Source organism: Geotrypetes seraphini, chromosome 10 (assembly GCF_902459505.1).
Source record: "Geotrypetes seraphini chromosome 10, aGeoSer1.1, whole genome shotgun sequence".
Classification (NCBI taxonomy): domain Eukaryota; kingdom Metazoa; phylum Chordata; class Amphibia; order Gymnophiona; family Dermophiidae; genus Geotrypetes; species Geotrypetes seraphini.
This window is the reverse complement of record NC_047093.1, coordinates 62,559,662-62,579,867: the sequence shown is the minus strand read 5'-3', so window position 1 is coordinate 62,579,867 and position 20,206 is coordinate 62,559,662. Positions and strand designations below refer to the sequence as shown.

The 20,206-nt window shown below is 42.0% G+C and overlaps 1 protein-coding gene across 1 annotated transcript in view; it reads left to right on the top strand.

The window, feature by feature from the left end:
- GPSM1 (G protein signaling modulator 1) overlaps nucleotides 1–20,206 on the top strand; it is a 283,173-nt gene that overhangs the window by 72,647 nt on the left and 190,320 nt on the right. The window contains exons 2-5 of the mRNA XM_033962239.1: nucleotides 3,799–4,020; nucleotides 12,652–12,787; nucleotides 14,529–14,671; nucleotides 19,815–19,938. Of these exons, the coding sequence (XP_033818130.1) occupies nucleotides 3,799–4,020; nucleotides 12,652–12,787; nucleotides 14,529–14,671; nucleotides 19,815–19,938 (625 nt within the window). The remainder of the gene's footprint in view (nucleotides 1–3,798; nucleotides 4,021–12,651; nucleotides 12,788–14,528; nucleotides 14,672–19,814; nucleotides 19,939–20,206) is intronic.

Genomic DNA, 20,206 nt, shown 5'->3' with positions numbered 1-20,206 from the left:
CGCTATACACTAAACATTATGAGACAGTTCCTGTTTGACAGAGCTTATAATCTATTCAAAACAGACAAAGATCTAGATTCTCAAAACTTACCATGCCTTTAATGATAGTCGCCAAACCGTTTCCAGCTGGTTTAATGGGCCAGTATTTTACTGGCCAATTATTAGAATGGCCCTTTACAAGATTCGTAGCGGTCTCTGCCATGCAAATGTAGTACAACCAGGGGTGTAGCGAGGGTGAGAGGCGCCCCTCCAGTGCCCTCATTTCCACCAGCCCCCCCAAGCTTCTTCCCTGATCCCAACTGCTTCGTGCCCATACCCCCGTTCCTTCCTCAATCCTGCCTTCCACGTGTGCGCCCCTTCCCCCGTACCTCTAGATGAAGTTGTTGCTCACGGCAGTCGTTGCTCGTGGCAGTCAACAACGTGCTCCTCACGATCCCATTGGCTTTCCCTCTTACATCACTTCCTATGTGCAGCACCTGAAAGTGACATCAGCGGGAAAGCCAACAGGGTTGCGAAGAGCATGTTGACCGCCGCGAACAACAACCAGCTAGAGGTATGGGGGAAGGGAAGGGGCACATGCATGGAGGGGAGGAATGGGAAGAGGCAGGGTGAGGAATGGGAGAGGAGGAGGGGTGCCGGCATCCCCACCAACATGGCACCCAGGGCGGAATGCCCCCCTTGCCCCCCCCTTTACTATGCCATGGAGTACAATGAGATCATTAATATTAAAATGGTAGTAAAATGGGCTTATCGATATTTAAAGGAGCACACTTAGTGATTCTCTGTCATTTCTGGGTGATACCCTAACCTCGTTGTGCCACATTTGCGGGCAAAATTTTAGAATAGGGTCTGAGCTGTTGTAGCCCTACTTTTCAGTCAGTGCCTGAGCACTAATTGGCCACAGCAGGAGGGATGCAGCATCTTTTTTCCCTCCCTCCCATTGTTCAGCATCAAGGGGAGAGGGAAGAAGAACAACAACAGTAAAGAGAGGCGGAGATGTTAGACTATGGGGAGAGAGGATGAGGGATTGTCCCACAGGAGGGAAGACAGGTGAGATAAGAAGATGCTAGGAAATGGAGAGAAAGGGACAGGGAGATATAACCTGAAGAGTGGAGAGAAGGAGTGGTATTCTTGAAGGGGTGAACCATATAGAAGAGGTCAAAATGAGGATGACAAAAGAAGATCTTTTGCATACTTATTTGCATTCATTTGGAATAAGATTTCTGTTGAGATTAGAATATTTTCGACTCTTCAAATCTTTAGAAAACCATTAAAAACACAACCTTTTCTACATTCTGAAACTCATTAAATTCAACTTTGTATATTCTTATATAACTATTCTCAAAGTGGATTTGGTTTGGTCTCACGAATGCAAGACGTATTTTAGTTACTTTGTCTTCAATCTTTTGTGTAAACTTGAGTCGAGCTTCTAAATTAGAAGATGACGCGGTATACAAATCTAAGGATTAGATTAGATTAGAATTTGGTGAAGGTTCTGTGTGTGTTTTGTTTGTAAAGAAGTCATATAAAGTTGTCTTGTCTGTTTAGATCAGGGGTGTCCAACCTGTGGCCCGAGGGCCGCATGCGGCTCCGTGAAGTATTTTGTGCAGCCCCGGTCGAGGGTGATGCAGTGTTTTCCTCTGCTGCCCCCGGGTGTTTACCATCTTGCCGGTTCCCTCCTCTGTCTTGCTGCAGCATTTGCGCAGCCCCAGAAACATTTTTTTCGGCCAATGCGGACCAGGGATTCCAAAAGGTTGGACACCCCTGGTTTAGATTGTAAGTTCTTTTCAAGCAGGAACTGTCTGGTAGTGCTCCAGAAATAACTAGTAGTAGTAGTAGTAGTTTTATATGTGGTAGTAATGTGGGTGAGTGAAATGGAAGAGGGACCCCCCTCCTTAATTTCTGTCCTGCGTCCCAGCATATTTAAAACTGGCCCTGAATGTCATTTATAGGTGCAAACATCTACGCAAGCCATAGACCTGTTGTAAATGTTCACACCTACATTTAGGTGTACCAATGCCAGGCTACTCTAATTTCTAGTCTCCTTGTGCTTACAAGTGTCTTTATAAAATAGGTTCACTACTCGCGTTTTTAGGCTGCCTAGATGGAAACACCCTTTAATAGACTTGCCCCCTAGGACTTGACTGAAGATAGGCATTATAAACTGTTTAGATTCACATTAGTGGAAATATTACATGAATGAGATAAGGCCTATGCAGTGGAAAAAGTGGAGAAACCGGACCACAACACATTCTGTATTGTGGAAGAGAGCTTAAGAAGAATGCATTTTGAGATAAATGCTAGTGTATTTCATGGGCCTGATATTCAGAGAATGCTCGTAGAGGATGACACGGGGACAAATTTGTCCCCATCTCCACAGGCGCTCAATATCCCCGTTCCGTCCCATCGAGTTCTGTCCCTATTCCTGCCCCATTCCTGCAAGCTCTGCCTTAACCGTACAAGCCTCAAGCACTTATGATTTTAAAGTGTTTGAGGCTTGTGTTATGCTCTACATCCCCCCTCCCCCCCCCCTTTTACTAAGCCACGGTAGAGGTTTGTAATGGACCCAGAGCGCTAAATGCTTCGACCGTCATAGAATTCCTGAGTATCAGAGCATTTAGCGCCCTGAGCCATGATAGAAACCTCTACCACGACTTAGTAAAAGAGGGCCTAAGTTAGCCTCCTAAATTTGTGCTCTGTTTTCTGCCAGATTTAGAAATGTAGCTTTTCAGCTGAAAATTCATCTTAATTTAGGAGCTTAAGTTCTGCTTTTATAAATTTAGGTCTGCCATTTGTTTGCCTAGATCTGAGCTCTAGTACTGAAAATCAGTGCTAAGCTCTCGCTTTTTTTCCTTGCTCTAAATCTTCCATTGTTGCCTCCCACTTTATATACTCCTAAATTCAATTCAGTAGTCCCCTCTTTTATCAAGCTACGCTGCCAAGCCGCCCATTCTATTCCTATGGGCGGCTCGGCATTTAGCTCACGCTGCTCAGCAGCACAGCTTGATTAAAGAGAGGATAATTTTTTTATTTTCTATTTATAACTTTGTAATTTTACAAACCATCAAAAAAAAGTGATAACGGGAAAAATTATTACAAGGAAAAATCTGAGTACATTTTCAAATAAGCCAATTCATTAGCATAATTCTCAAAGTTAGGAGCATAAGTCCTTGACTACCGAGTCCCATAATCATTTAGGGCTCCTTTTTACAAAGTCATGGCAGTGATTCTTGTGTGTCAAATGCAATGCAGCCCATTCAATTCCGGTGTGCTGTGTCACATTTGCTGCACAGGAACTTTCTACAGTGGCCTTGTGAAAGGGGCTCTTAATTACCTGTTGAGGTTTTACCTGATATGCTGCATCAGCAAAAAGATGGATTATTTTTTTATTTTATTTTATGTGCCTGGTTTTTTCCACAGGTATGTAGCAGAGATGGGTGAATTGGGCTAAGAGGTAGGGGACAATGAGCAAGATGTGAGAATTGATACGGTAGGCCTGGGAAGTCGATCGTTTCTAGCACTGATGCATTTATAAACTTTTATCTGTACTGTATTTTTTTTATTTTGAATGTGGATTCATTAAAGTCTTTTCAATCATTTTGCATCTTCTGGAAGAGTCTTTGTGACTCAGGCCCTTGTTAGCTTAAACCTGACAGGCATAAACAGTAAGAACATGGAGGATCCTAAGATGAGGAAGAATGGCGTACTGGGGTTTGTGGCATTTCACCAAGAAATGAAGTGGGTGATTAGTTGTACTATTATGTTCTTGCTTTAACCAGTACTGTTGATTTTTTACAGGACTGAGGCCACGTGCCTGGAGCTAGCCTTGGAAGGAGAGCGTCTGTGCAAAGCTGGAGACTTCAAAACCGGGGCGGCCTTCTTTGAAGCAGCAGTGCAAGTGGGTACAGAAGACCTGAAAACACTTAGTGCCATCTACAGTCAACTAGGCAATGCCTATTTCTACCTAAAGGAGTATTCTAAAGCACTTGAGTACCATAAGCATGACCTGACGCTGGCAAGGTAAGCCTCAGTCTTCTCTGGCAGTGCTTATGTTCTGCCTAAGGTGAAAGGAATATCTAATTATACAACTGACCTAAGTTGGTTACAAAACTTCTGGAGAGTGATCAAAATAAAGTTTATAAAAATACTCAGAGATGTGGAACTCTGTAAGGAAGGTTTGAAAACCTCCCTTGGGTGAAGAGTTCACCTTCCAGTCATTGTTGTTTTATAAAAACTTTGATCACTAACTCCAAAAGATATTGTTTGGCTCTATTTCAAAAAATTCCACATAGATATTTCTGATGTGTTTAAAAGTCAATGTATGTTGTAATATATGCAAAATAGCACTTAGCTTCAGCAGGATTTGGGGGGGGTCCCAACGCGGCTCCGTTTCGTTCCCTGCCTCAGGGGACCCGAGTGGTGATATTCAAACAGGTTCCTGGTTACATGCAGCTGATAAATATGCACTCGTGACTGAGAAGTAATTCACTGCTGGAAAAACGGTTGGTTAAATTCTGAAAATTCAAAAACCGCCAGGTTTTTTATAAACTTTATTTTGATCACTCTCCATAAGTTTTGTAACCATCTTAGGTCAGTTGTATAATTAGATATTATTAACTTTTTCTGACCTTGAGTCTACAGTTACTATCCCTGAACACACCATAGTAAATTTACATAAGGTGAAAGGAAGGCAGGAAACATGGTTCACTTTAACTAGAGGTTTCTATTAGCATAAGTTTACACAATCAGCCCCTCCTACTCAGTCATCCAGTCAGATCATCCTCAGGCCTCTATTTCTCAGGGCAAGTAATGTGATGTTAAGGTTTCAGTTTCTAGATGTGCCTGTGTGATTCCTTCTAGTTGAATTCACACATTTTATTTTACTTAATTTAAGCACTTGTTATCTAGACGTCAAAAATGACAAGAAAGAACTTGGAATAACAGCATAGAAAATCACAGATCTTACTGAGTTGTAAAAGCAAACACTCTAAAATTAAAATATGAAGACAGCAGTTATAATCTATTTAGATTACTGTAATTCCATCTATGTTGCCATTCCAAAAGAGAGTGGTACTAAATTGTGAGTGATGAGAGACAGCCACTTACTTCCAATCTAATCTAATCTAATCCTTAGGTTTGTATACCGCATTATCTCCACGTTCGTAGAGCTCGACGCGGTTTACAGTAGGAGAAATAGGAAAGAACTACAACAGAGGGTTAGAGGTAGAAGTGTGAAGAAAATTTAGAGGACTTGGGATGCCAAGATATAAGAGTTTTTGATTCCTAAGTTGGAGGGAGACTTACATTTTTTGAGAAAAGCCAGGTTTTCAGATGTTTGCAGAAAACTTGGAGAGAGCTCAAGTTCCGAAGAGGGGAGGTAAGGTTGTTCCAGAGTTCAGTGATTTTGAAGTGGAGGGAGGTCCCTAGCTTTCCTGTGTGGGAAATGCCTTTTAGCGAGGGGAAGGATAATTTTAATTTGTGGGAGAATCTGGTGGTATTAGGGTTTGAGGAATTCCAAGAAAGAGGGATAAAGGGAGGGAGGATACCATATAGGATTTTGAAAGTTAAACAGGTGCATTTATAGTGGACCCTGGCGATTATCGGAAGCCAGTGGAGCTTGGCCAGGAGCGGGGAGACATGGTCAAATTTACTTTTAGTGAAGATGAGCTTGGCCGCAGCATTCTGAATCCGTTGGAGTCTGTGGAGGTTTTTCTTAGTTAGGCTTAAGTAGATAGAGTTGCAATAGTCCAATCTGGAGAGGATGATGGATTGGACAAGGAGGGTAAAATGTTTTTGATGGAAGCAGGATCTAACTTTCCTCAGCATGTGATTGGAGGTGGTCATTGAAGGACAATGTGGAATCAATGATGATGCCCAAGACTTTGCTCGAGAACTCAAGCTGCAGAGAGGAGCCTGAGGGTAGTGGGATGGAGGTGGGTAGGTGATCTAGTTTTGGACCGAGCCAAAGAAGTCTTGTTTTGGACTCATTCAATTTCATTTGCACAGTGTGGGCCCAGGATTATAGGTTCATTATACTTCCCTGCTAGTTTCCCTTCTCTCACTGCTACCAGTTCTAGTATTCTAAAGTAAGATATCATTTTATCAGCCCGTACAACACCTATGCTATAGGCAGGAACTGTAATTAACAGTTGCTTCTGTGAAGGCTATAATGAAAGAAAATAAATGCTTTATCCCTGGTTCTGCTGGAATAGTGCCCAGTTTAGCAAATTATCGCCATTAAATATCCAGAACACAACAGATTATTTTCCATTTTGTAGACTGTTGAAAACTTGCACATTAGCACTGATTGATCTTTAATGGCCTCTTCTGCTGAGCCTTAAGAGAACTGAACAGAACTATGTTCAGCTTTGGCCATTATATGTCTTTTCAGGGTGGAATTATGCTTGTTTTGGTGTCTTATTGATTTCTGCCCTAAGTAAAGATGGCTGTGGGTGGGTAATGGGCTAATTCTATCATTACTGGACAGTAGAGCCGAGTGGCTGAGCAATGTGTGTTGTTTATTTTTGTTTGGTATTTATATTCCACCTTTTACAAGTGGAGTACAACATAATGTCCATAAAAAACTTACAGTACCAGAAGATATTCAGTTGTCAGCAGTCAACTATTTTTTTTTTGTTTAAACGCTTACCACTGTGGGCAGAATTAGCCCTGTCTGGGTGTAGGCATTGTATATATGGGGCTACATTATGTGTTGACCACCATATCATATGGCTGCTGTGATCTCTCATGGCAGCTTTTCGGTACTATCCTTTTCTAGAGGCAGCCACTAGGAGCCAAGTGGGGTTTACTCCTGCCGTCACTGGATCACCAGGGACTTAAAGTAGACTAGGGGGAAGGTCTATTGTGAGTGGGTATGCACCTGGGAGATTGGGAGGGGGGAATCTAGCCTTGTTGGGAGGATGGAATCAGATGGGGTTTTGGGGGTGGGAAAGAAGAGGTTGGATCCATTTCAGCCTGGGACTCAGAAGTTAACCAGACACAGGTGCTCAGTTAATCCTCCTCCTCCCCTCCCATACACACTTAAAATTAGAATAGCCTTTTTTCTGTCATAACTTCATATGCTTGCTCAGCAGGTTAGTGGACTGAAAATCGCTACTAACCAGCTAAGTTTCTGCTCCTCCCTAACTCCATCCCCAGACCACCCACAAACTAGCCAGTTTCAGCATGAGGTGGTTAGAGAGAATATTCAGCAACTGAATATCTCTGAATATCTCTGGATAACCCCTTGAATCTTTGTATCCAAGCCATCAAAACATGGAGCCGAGGAAGAAACATTCCAAATACACTTTAAGGAGACTCTAATGATTCAGCTTTTTACAAAAGCGAAACATGAATTCATGCTGGGGTGACTTGTCTCCAAACTTTTCAGTTACATTACATTAGTGATTTCTATTCCGCTTGTGCCTTGCGGTTCTAAGCGGATTACATTAGAATATGGCTGGTCATTTCCAGGCGATGACAATACAATTATTTGTATAACTTTACAAACTTTGCATACCTAACTTTACATAACTTTTCGTACATAACTTTACATAACTTTACGTGGTGTTACTTTGAGTTACTTTACATTATCCTTACCGTGCTTGCATAACTTGCATTAAGTTTACATAGTTTATCTTACATTAAGTTTACATAATTAATCAATAACGGAACGTCAAAAGATACGTGTTTTAAATATTTATGGTTAAGTCAAAACTGGCCAAATGTGAAAAGATGAAATGGTATTAATCAACTTAATGAAGTATAAATTCCTACATAATCTTGGAGGCGAAACCTCAGAAGGTAATATACATATACTAAATATGTTAGCATTAGTTTGAAGGTATACATGTTTATTCTGCATAAGTTGGCAAATATTTTTTGTATATCATTAAATATTAATTAGTGCCGAACGATAGTCAATGACATTTAGAGAGCCGACATTCCCATGTGATAATGGCTGGGATACAAAGATTCAAGGAGATGTGGATTGGGTGGGGTGAAAAAGTATATATATTTTTAATTTTTTTTTTTTTAATTTTTCTATACCATTCTCCCAAGGAAGCTCAGAACGGTTTACATGAATTTATTCAGGTACCCAAGCATTTTTCCCTTTCTGTCCTGGTGGACTCACAATCTATCTAGTGTACCTGGGGCAATGGGGGATTAAGTGACTTGCCCAGGGTCATGTGTTCCCAGTTTACAATGAGAATACACATAGATTCATATGTTTCTGTGCTGCCTTGTGAACCTGTTCAAGGCATGCATATTGACTGTTTGGACCTCTGTGGTGACTAACACTACCTCAGAGATTCAGAAAATACGTTATTTTGCTCATCTCCTCAAATAGCTCCTCTTGTATCTGTAACTTTTTCAATCAGCAAAAGATCTGTTTGCTAAATGTCTGTATAACTCTATGGGGTTACCCAGAAACTAAGGCATGCTAGCCGTTTTAACGTGTGCTAAATACGCGTCCATTATATCCTATGGACGTGTCGGTGTGCGCTAAATCGGCTACCGCACCTTAGTAAAAGGACCACTATGTCTCCAGCTATTCAAAGAATTTACTATTTGTCTCAAGCAAGGAGTGCTGAGGATAGAATTCCTCCATGAAGGGCTCCTTTTACAAAGGTGCGCTAGCGTTTTTAGCGCACGCACCGGATTAGCGCGTGCTATGGCGCGCGACTCAAAAAACTACTGCCTGCTCAAGAGGAGGCGGTAGCGGCTAGCGCGTGGGGCATTTTAGCACATGCTAAGCGCGCGCTTAAAACTGCTAGCGCGCCTTTGTAAAAGGAGCCCTAAATGTTTCAGCGATTCTTGAATCATCGATGGAAGAGATTAAGGGCTCCTTTTATCAAGGTGCGCCAGCGGGGTTAGCGCGGCGGACATTTCATCACGCGCTAACCCCCGCGGCAAGCCAAAAAACTAACGCCTCGTCAATGGAGGCGTTAGCGACTAGCGCGGCAGGCTGTTTAACGCATGGTATTCCACACGTTAAACCTCTACCGCGGCTTGATAAAAGGACCCTTAAGAGTGACTCTATCTTGGTAATATCATTGGTACTTTTGCAAGATAAAGAGGCTGTAATGAAATTGTCTTTTATAAGGCAAAAGACAAAAATTTATATGAGGGGAAATTTCTGTTCTAGAAGTTTCTAAATGGGCTCAAATACAGAGGGGACAGTTTTTTTGAATTAAAGCAACTGGTAATATCATTGGGAGCTACCCTTCATCTGCAATTCCCATGTAAATGTATGGTTTCCTTTCAAAACACGTGATACATTTTTTTTATGAGGCATCTCAGTTAAAATCTTTCCTGGAAGGTAAAGGTATAACTTTGCAACCTAGATCCACAATGTGTTTTGTTTTGTTTTTGTCTTGTTGTATCTGGATGTATAATTAATAAATTGAGGATTTGGCTGCACTACTTGTTCCTTATTGTTTGCTGTGAAAGAAAAGAAGGGGGAGGATTTGGGAGGGCTGGGGTGAGTTTTGTCTTGTACCACTTTAGTATTATTATTGTACATATTGATTATTGTGGTTATTAATAAAAATGATTTACACATAAATTGAGGATTTAAGTTCCTACTTATTTCTACAGTTGTTATGAAAAATCTCTTACGTTGGCCAACTTCCCTTGGCCATTTGGATCATCTTGTCTCCTCACAGGTGGACTATAATCCTAATTTAATTTCTTTGTCCATGTATTAGAACTTTGTTTCCTGGTCAAAGACTTGTCTTTGTAAAATATTATAAAAGCAAATAAAAAAAGATAAAGTAAAACGCAGTATGGGCACAAGTAAAAAATGCAAAATCACATGAAAAGCCCAACTGATGCTGCTCTTTTTTTTGCACATGTAGTTTCCAAAAGTGACATTTCAGCTGTGTGTGTACTGGCAAATACATGCATGTTCTAAGTTCACCAGAGAAGGGTGACGAAAATTATAAAGTGGATGGGATGACTTTCTCTATGAGGAAATGCTAAAGCAGCTAGGGCTCTTCAGCTTGGAGGACAGACGTCTGAGGGGAGATATGATAAAGGTCTATAAAATACTGAGTGGAGTGGAATGGATAGATGTGAATTGCATGCAGTGAAGCTACTAAGTAGTAGATTTAAAACAAACTGGAGAAAATATTTCCTCACTCAACTCTGGAATTCAGTGCTAGAGAATGGGGTGAAAGCAGTTAGCTTAGCAGGGTTTAAAAAAGATTTGGTTAATTTCCTGAAAGAAAAATCCATACACCATTCTTAAGACTTGGGAAAATGCATTGCTTATTTCTAGGATAAGCAGCATAAAATGTGTTTTACTGTTTGGGATCTTGCTGGGTTGTATCAGTGTGTTCTTATAATCTTGTGTTCTTATATCGCTTTTCCCACTTGAAGCCCCAGTGCAAAATAAGGCTTAAAACTATATTTATATCCCACAGCACATACCTTTTGGAAGCAATTCCTTACTTATTTCTAATGTAGCCCTGGCATCCCACTTGCTTGCAGCTCTCAAACACGGTAGGCTCTGGCCAACTCCTTGAGGTCGGGAGGTTCTTCACCTGCCCCACACCAGGGCCCATAAAATGTAAGAAAAGTGTTTAAATATCAGACTCAGCCTCAGTCACAGTCACTCACTTCCTCCAGAGCTTGGGTGCAGACCGAGGCTGGATAATTCCAGTAAGTCAGAGGATGGGCAACTCCAGTATGTCACTTACCCCACTCAAACTCCTCACTCTCCTTTCTGATGAAATGATAGCTTAGTCTGAGGTGTAAGTGAACCAAACTGGAACTTTATTTAAGTTAATCACAGAACAGTCTCTAAACTATGTACAAGGCACTCAGCATGAAGGTAGACACTTTGGTTCCATCAACAGATTTTCCCCTGTCACTTCGAGTTCACATTGGATTGAATATTTACAGTTTTTTCTGCATGAAAGGCAGATACTTTGAAGGACATAATCAAAAGATATGTCTAAGTCTGATTTGAGCATAGGGCGCTAGTCACCCAAAGTCAGCAGAAGCAAAATGTTCATTCTCGAAAAGTACGTCCAAAATATTTTTTCCCCGAAAATCATCCAGACCGCAAGTACATCTACCTTTATACCACATTCTCAACCAAAAATTTGTCCAAGTCCCAAACGCCCATAACCAGACCTTTTAGACGTGGGAAGAGCCAGCATTGTGATGGACTGTCCACCCAGACATGGCAACAGAGCAGGGGGGCACCTTACAGGGCACTGCTGTGAACTTCACAAAAAGGGTACCACAAAAATATCTCACCAGAACTCCCTTATAGGTTATGGTGAGCCCCCCAAAACCCACTATACCCACCTGTCTATAACCCTTATAGCTCTCATGGCTGCAGGTGGTACCTACATGGCAGTACAGTAGGATTTTGGAGGGTTTGGGGTGGCTCACATTTTCCACCATGGATGTAGTGGTTAGAGTGGCTTATGGGCCTGGGTCCTTCTCTCTGTGGTTCACTAGCCCTCCTCCCAGACTACTTAAGACGCCTCTGTGCAGTTCTACTAGGCTTTCCTATGCCAGGTGCTGATGTTCCGGAGGCAGGTATGTACATTTTTATTCTGAACTTTGTGGGGGTGCAATGGGGTCAGTGAACATGGGGAGAGTGTGTGGGGTTTTTTACTTTGTCCCTGCAGTGGTTATCTGGTCACTTTGAATACCTTTTGAGCACTTATGCCTTTCTTTACATCATCTAACTCACAGCGTATAAGTGTCATCTAGGCAGTCTCGTCAAACATTTGATTATCGCTGCAGGACGACTAAGTCTAGGTCAGCCCACATCCTGCCCTAACCACTCCTCCAAAACGCCCCTTTCATCTCTGGGCGCACAGCGGGATTCAGAGGCCTAAGATTCAGAGGGGGAGAGTGTGGCGCAGTGGTTAAAACTACAGCCTCAGCACCCTCAGGTTGTTGGTTCAAACCCACACTACTCCTTGTGACCCTGGGCAAGTCACTTAATCCCCCCATTGCCCCAGGTACATTAGATAGATTGTGAGCCCACTGGGACAGAGAGGGAAAAATGCTTGAGTACCTGAATAAATTCATATAAACCGTTCTGAGCTTCCCTGGGAGAACGGTATAGAGAATTAAAAAAATTAAAATAAATAAAATAAAATGTTCCTGGATACATCCAAAAAGTTGTTTTGATTAACAGCTTTTAGAACATCCAAGTGTCAGCTTGAGCGGGTTTTTAGATGTATTTAAGTTTCGATAATGAGCCCCTTTGATTCCATCAATAGATTTCCTCCCTGTCACTTCCAGTTCGCTCTGGATTGAACTATTTACAAGTTCTTGTCTGTTCCCTCCCAAATCTTTCCGGGAGTTTCCCTCGGGCTTTGGCGGGAAAATGGAACAATTAAAAAGCCTAATTTATACTCCTTCCTTCTCTTTTATAACCTCCCCCCTCCCTCCTGGGAAAAGAGACCTCCAGCTCCTCCCATAGGTGTTTTCTAGCCATAGTAAAATTTAATCACCCCCTGAAAAATCCACCACCACTGCTTTTACAACAGAGGCATTTTTTCAGGGGGGGGGTTCACAATAAGTTAGAGCTACATCCAGCCTATGTCTGATTTAGTAAAATCAGAACAGAAACCCATTCTTCTAAGAATGTTCTACTAACATTTCCATCTTATTTTATAGAACCATTGGAGATCGTATTGGAGAAGCAAAAGCCAGTGGAAACCTGGGCAATACACTGAAAATACTGGGTCAATTTGATGAAGCCCTTGTCTGCTGTCAGAGGCACTTAGATATTTCTCAAGAACAGGGAGACAAGGTACCAAGATATAGTTCTTAGACCATATTTATTGCTTGAAAGTATCATTGCCTCTCAAATCATTGCACTATTGACTGTCCATTGTACACTGTTCAGTTCATGAGTCAGAGGTCAGCCCTGTTCTATTCCATATGTTGGAGATACATTACTCCACGATCTATCCCATGGAATAATATTGGTATTATAGAACTTTTTCTGTATCTGAGGTTATCCCTCTATAAAGAGTTTTCTTGGTGAAAATAAGTCACTGATCCTCAGATATGATATGGGCACACATCTGAGATATATACACAACTTAATTGACTATCAAGCTGTTAACAAGCATTAATTGGACACTTAACAATTATTGCTGTTAATTGGCACCAAATAGAATATGCGTTCACATCCAGCTGCACGCTATTATATTATACTAGGGCCAGGATTCACTAACCGATCCGGGCAGGTCCGACGAATTCAGCAAACTCCAACATGCAGATGAGGGCGATCGGAGGAACACCCCTATCTGCAGGCATGGATCGCGCTATAGCAATCCCCGTGCATGCACAGACCATCTGTAGATGGTCTGAGCATGCACGGGACCTCCGGGCCGTTGGAGTTGTTTTTTGGGGTGTTTTTCTTTTATTTTTTTACACTGAGCGCAGCCAGGGAACCTGAAAAGTGCTATACCTCAGGGCCGGCATAGATTTTTTAAAATAGGCGATCGAGGAACTTTTGGGAGCCCTGCGGTTTAAAACCATGGGCTTGCAGTGTGGGGAAGGGTGGGAGAGTTGGGGCAGGCAGGCAGGCAGGGTGTTGTTCGGGGCTGGAAGGCAGGCACATTCGGGGCTGCAGGAGGCATTCGGGGCAGCAGGAGATCGGGGCTGACAGGGCAGAGAGCAGGGCTGCAGAAGGCAGGGCAGTCATAAAGGGCTTCAGCGATTGGTCCTCAGAAGTCGCTTTTTTTTTTATTGGCCAGCCCAGTCGGTGTTGCATGGTTTTGTTTAGTGAATTGCATCCCTGCCTACTTTGCATGCCGTTGCTCTCATTTGCACGCGCGGATCAGAGGATGGTCGGAAGACAGGTAAGTGAATCGGGTCATGGTCGCTAAGGGGTCACAAACCGATCGGTACACAATAAATTGGCTTTGTGAATCTAGCCCTAGATGCCTAAATTCCGTAGTTCATAACCCAAAAGGGGCATGGGAAGAGCATGGACGGATCAGGAGCATTTCAAAAAGTTGTGTGCAGTATTACAGAACAATTATTCTCCATACCCAACTTGTGATGTACACCAGGTTTCAGTAGGCGTAAGTGTGGCGCCCAGAGTTGGGTGCAGGAATTGGTGTTATGTGCTATTTTATAAAGGGCATACAATTAGTACCTATCTTTTTGAGTGCCATTTTCTTGCATTACCCCTCTCTGAGAGCAGAAGAGGGAAGTGTGCAGAATTTCTGTTTGATTCCATAAGGGTATACAAAAAGCTAAACCTTGCTGTGTTTTTATTCCACTTTTTTCCCTTTCATTTTTAATAAAATCTTTCTTCTGAATTAGTAAGCATAGATATATATAGATATAGATATATATAGATATATTACATGTGTGTGTTGATAGGTTTAAAGGTCACTGAATGAACATATTAGTACTTTTGAGATTACTCGCTACTCTTTTTGTTCTCGGTAATCTGAGAATCCCAAGATTAGGTGTACTAGAATATAAGTAAGGACTTGAATGTGGTTAATATAAGGCATATGTTGGTCTTCTAGGTGGGTGAAGCTAGAGCTCTCTACAACACTGGCAATGTCTATCACGCCATGGGAAAGCAGTTGTCTTGGAGCATGGCCAATGTTCCTGGGGACCTTCCTGAAGAAGTCAAAGAGACACTACAGAAAGCTACAGACTTCTATGAGTGAGACTGATTTCAGCTTCTTCGGGAATATATCCTGATGTGGAAAAGCAGATAAACTAGATCTCTAGAAGGATGCTAGGGTGCATAGGGAGAGGTATGGCCAGTAGGAAAAAGGAGGTATTGATGCCGCTGTATAAGACTCGGGTGAGACTTAATTTAGAATATTGTGTACAATTCTGGAGACCACACCTTCAAAAAGATATAAACAGGGTGGAGTCAATCCAGAGGAAGGCTACTAAAACGGTCAGTGGTCTTCATCATAAGGCATATGGGGACAGACTTAAAATCTCAATATGTATACTTTAGAAGAAAGGCAGGAGAGGGGAGAGATGATAGAGATGTTTAAATACACATGAGAAGAGTCTCTTTCATTTGAAAGGAAGCTGTGGAATGAGAGGGCATGGGGTGAAGTTTGAACACGGGGAGTTTTAGCACTGCCTTCCAATATATACAATCTTTACATTTTTTTTATCCCTCCTTCAACCAACAGTAATCTGAATCCGATATATTAAGAGTGAGTCTGGCCACGTGAACCAGTTATTGACCAAATAGATGCCCTGATGGGGAAGGGGGGGGGTCTGTGTTGCAAGAACCCCAAAGTGCTTTGGCACTCTTCACAGTGCCATCTGGTTACCAAAACCGTGGGAGTTGCGATGTCCAGTTTATAAACATAGCTCCGTTAGTGGCACTGGAGCTGCATGGGTATTTTCAGGAAGACATAATTAGAAACCATTATGAGGGGAATTGCAAGTTAGGTGATTCTTCTGGGGTGGTTAATAGACATGCAGGTGCCTATGCGTCTTTGTAAAATAGCCTCAAAAAAACCTGCAGCTAAAATGCTCAGGACAATGTAAATGATAGCACATGGGGTGAATTCTATATATGTTGCCTAAAAAAAAACCAGTGCAGTTCTCCAGAGTTAGGTTCAGTTTGTATAGAATCACGCAGAGCACCTGTCTGTATGAGGAACATTTAGATGCAGGTATTGATGCCAATGAAAACTTAAGTCTAAATGCCTTCGCCTAAATTGTGCGTGGGTCAGGTGTATTATATAACAGTGCATGCCTAACTTTTAGGAATACCTATGGCACACCCATTCCCCTAATGTGGCCACGCCCCTCTGAGATCCTCGCACTAGAATTCACATGTACCACTTTATAGAATATGTGTAAATTCTAATTGGTGCCAATTAGTTTAATAATTGCATGATAATTGACATTTATCGGCACTAATTGACTTATTAAACAATTAAGCTATATGCACAAATTGGCAACGTGCACAGATTTGCACACACAACGTTGGCCACAAAATACAGAAACTGTCCCATAGTGGATTATATAAAAATGCAGAAACTCCATTATAAAATTGCCTTCTCCGTGTTTTGAAGGTAGTTTTCACTTGCCAGCCGCTATACGGTATCACTTTGTATATTCTCACTGCTATAATATTATGGAGCAGCCAGCAAATTTTTAAATAGACAGTCGCAACATGTGAATAAAATCCAGATATTCGATGGCATTATTTGAATAGTGAGCAGTGGTGCTGAGAATCAATAGAATGAGCAGCACCACTGTTATCTGGATCGTAGTGATTTTCAAACTACTATCTGAATAAAGTTAGGACAGCAATTTTGCTGGATAGTTATTCAGATGGTGGTCTGAATATCGCCATTAACTGAATACCTTGCATCTGCTCACACTTTGGGGGGGGGGGGGTGGAAACACCCCATTATACATTTCTCCCTCCGTATTCGTGGTTTCAGCAATCGCAGTTTTGATTATTCACAGTTTTTAGCTTGCTGGCTCCTCCCCCCAAATTACATCAGCTTGCATTGAGAAATCGCTGATTCCAAGCATTTACAGAGAAAATCGCTGATTCCCAGCACTTTCTTCACCGTGTTTTGCCTTTTCTTCCGGAACAGGCCAGGTCTCCAACCATGTTATTCGCGGTTTCACCATATTCATGATGGTTTTTAATAGACAACAGCGAATAATATATGAAAAAGTTATTCGCAGTTTTTCTATATTTGCGGTTCTGTTAATCTCCTATCACAGCGAATACAGAGGGAGAAATGTAGAGGAGCGCCAACAGTTCTAAGTAAAGTGGAGGGGTTCCCACACACACACACTTCCCCTTGGAGCGCTTTAAATAATACTGTTTAAATCCAGCACGCAGACATCCTTCATGCAATAGTCGGCACTCCATTGTCCGCATGGCTTTGTCTCGTGCGGTTTTGACCCATCAACCCACCCCATACCACCCTGTCACTATCTGAATGGCACAGAGGCGGTCTGTAATGATTCTCTGTGGCACTAACTGGACAGTTCTGCTATAAATCAACAGATGACTCCAGTCAGCTGCACGCAAATTTGGATAGCAGGTGTGTCTTCAATATTAAATCCTTAGTATTTATTTAAGATGTACAAATTCAGCAAAAACGTTTTGCTGCTGTTCTGTCTTTTGTGCTGAACTGACATTTTGCAGAAGACTTGATTCAGCATCTACTGCAGATCATAACTTCCAGATTCTTCTTTTTTTTAAAAAAAACCTTTATTAAATTTTTAAACTACAATTATGTATGCAAATAATTCATGTACATATAATATTACAAGAAAAGCACAATAAACTTACAGATATTAATAAGCAATTATTTTCCCCCACACTCTCACCTAGTAATCAAGAAAATAAATACCCACAAGAAACTACCTAAAAAAAAATCCCCAAATCAATTCCAATGCAAACTCCTCTCCCCTCGCTTCCACCCTGGATGTGTATGTTTAAAGATCAGTAAAATAAAGTTAGTTATCATTCCTTACAAAATTTAGCCAATGGCTCCCAAACATCCAGAAATTTCCTATAACTTCCCTGCTGTATAGTCATCAAAAGTTCCATTTTAAAAGTATAACAAAGAGATTCCCACCAGAAAGTGTAATTTAACCTATCCCAATTCTTCCAGTTCTTCAATATAAGTTGTATGGCAACCCCTGTCATTATAAAAAAAAGTTTGTTATTCCTAGCAGATATTTGGCTTTTAGCTCTCAACGTACCAAATAGGATGGTATCGTACGTCAATGCCACTGGATTTTCCAATATTTTGTTCACCTGATCCCATATGGATCTCCAAAATTTAAGTATCAAGGGACAATAGTACAGTAAATGGTCCAATGTCCCGGCTTCGAGATGACAGTGCCAGCAACTATTAGACTTTGAACTATCTAATTTCTGTAACCGAACTGGGCTCCAATACACGCTGTGTAATAAGAAAAACCATGTTTGTCTCATAGATGCAAACACCGTACATCTCAACCTCCAAGTCCAGATTCGTGGCCATTGAGACGCAGTAATCTGATGCTTTATCTCAATGCTCCAAATGTTAAGAAGACCAGTCTTTGGTTTCTTTTTCAAAAATCCAGATATTAATCTATACCACTGAGAGGCCTGGTGTCCCAGGAAGTCCACTTGAAAACACAGGACTGGCAAGCTGTATTGACTTTTAAGATTTGTCCAATCAGGGAACCCTTCCTGAATGGCCTGCTTCAATTACAGTCATCTGTAATTTTGAGATTTAGTCAGACCAAATGTATGTTGCAATCGTGAAAAGTCAAGCAGTTTACCATCTGACTTTATATCTTCCAAAGTACGTATACCTGCCTTCATCCAATGCTTCCAGATGACCTTAAACATGCCAATTTGAATCTTGGAGTTTAGCCAAAGGGACTGATACTTGGATTTATGTATTGGAATAGGTGTTAAATTATTGATATATTTGAATGTCTCCATGTATCCAGCAAAATTCTATTGTCCTTATATAACCTTGGAAACTTGATACTCAAAATGTGACTTAATCTCAGTGGAGAGAGGAGCTGCCATTCCAACCATAACCAAACAGGAAGATTTTCCATGAGCTCGGGGAGGATCCAATACATACCCTGACGCATAATATAGGCTTGATGATACCTATAAAAGTTTGGGAAATTTACCCCTTCCTCCATAATTGTTTTTTGTAAAGATACTAAAGCAATTCTTGCAGTTTTCCCCAGCTAAATAAATTTGGTAAGAATACCATTTAATTTCTTGTAAAAGGACCCTTGAAAAAACACTGGCAACATACCCATTTGGTAGCAAACCACAGACAAAATCATCATCTTAACTGTTTTAGATTTTAGATGGACATCAACTAGTAACTTTCTGTAATTTTTCTGTAACTTTTTGACTTTTTAATTAGCGACATGCTGGTCTCTCATTTGATGATTTTCATGCTCCATGCATGTGTCTCCTAAAAGATCCTGTACAATGTGGCCCGGATTCTGTATAGGACGGCCCAGGAGAGGCGTCCTATACAGAATCGGGCCTACACTAAACCCCGATTCTGTAACCGGCGTCCACGTTACAGACACCGGTTACAGAATCGGGTTAGAGTAGACGCAGCCGCTATACTTATCGCAGCAAGGGATCTCTCTGCCGCTATAAGTATAGCGGCTGCGGCCGCCTGTCCGATTGCCGGCAGGAGGGTGCCCAATCCCTCCTGCCGGAATACGCCCCCCCCCGCGCTAACAGCCCCAAACCTCCCCCCACCAAACTAACCTTTAATTGTTGGCCAGATGGGTCTTGCCCGTCCAGCCGGCAGGCCCGCCTCGTCGAAATGAGGTGGGCCCGCCCCTTCCCGGCCCATCCCGCGAAGCCTAAGGCCTGATTGGCCCAGGCTCTAGGCGCCTGGGCCAATCAGGCCTTAGGCTTAGTGGGGAGGGCAGACCCGTTATGCCTAAGGCCTGATTGGTCCAGTCTTCTACCAGCATTTTGCTGGCCTACATTGTAAGAGTCTCTTCCTCTACTAGGGAGACGCGTAGGGCCTCCTTAGGCTCCCGGAGGTGCCTTCAATATAGGCGGCCTGCCTGGGGAGCATTTTTTTTAAAAACATGCATCCCAATTGGCTGATTAGACAGCTGTAGGAAGCCTACAGCTGCCTAAAATCGGGACACACTTTGTAGAATCAGGGCCTGTGTGTCTGAAATTTCATTCCACACAGGTGGATATGTTTGTTTCCTAAACTGGAGGAAACTCTGCAATTCAGGACATATTTGACAGTACTATACTGAAAACATCAGGAAATATTTTCATCCTCCTCCTTTTTTCTACATCACAGGAGGAATTTGTCATTGGTGAAGGAACTAGGGGACAGAGCGGCCCAAGGACGGGCCTACGGGAACCTTGGGAATACTCACTACCTTCTTGGCAACTTCAGTCAAGCCATCATCTTCCATAATGAGGCAAGTCTTCATCATGTTGGCCATGAACTTGAAATAGGACTTTCCAAACCTGTCCTGGGGGGCCTCATGTCCACTCATGTTATAAAGATAGCCATTTAAATTGCTTACTGGGGATATTCAGTGTCGCTTAACAGGGCAGTGCCACTGAGTATCCCTTGAAACTGGCTTGTGTTTGGGAAGTCCAGGGGCAGAGTTAGGGCGGTGTGGAAAACTAGTCAGCAGAAATGTTCAGTCTGCTATACATAGGTAGTGATATCACCTCTGAAAT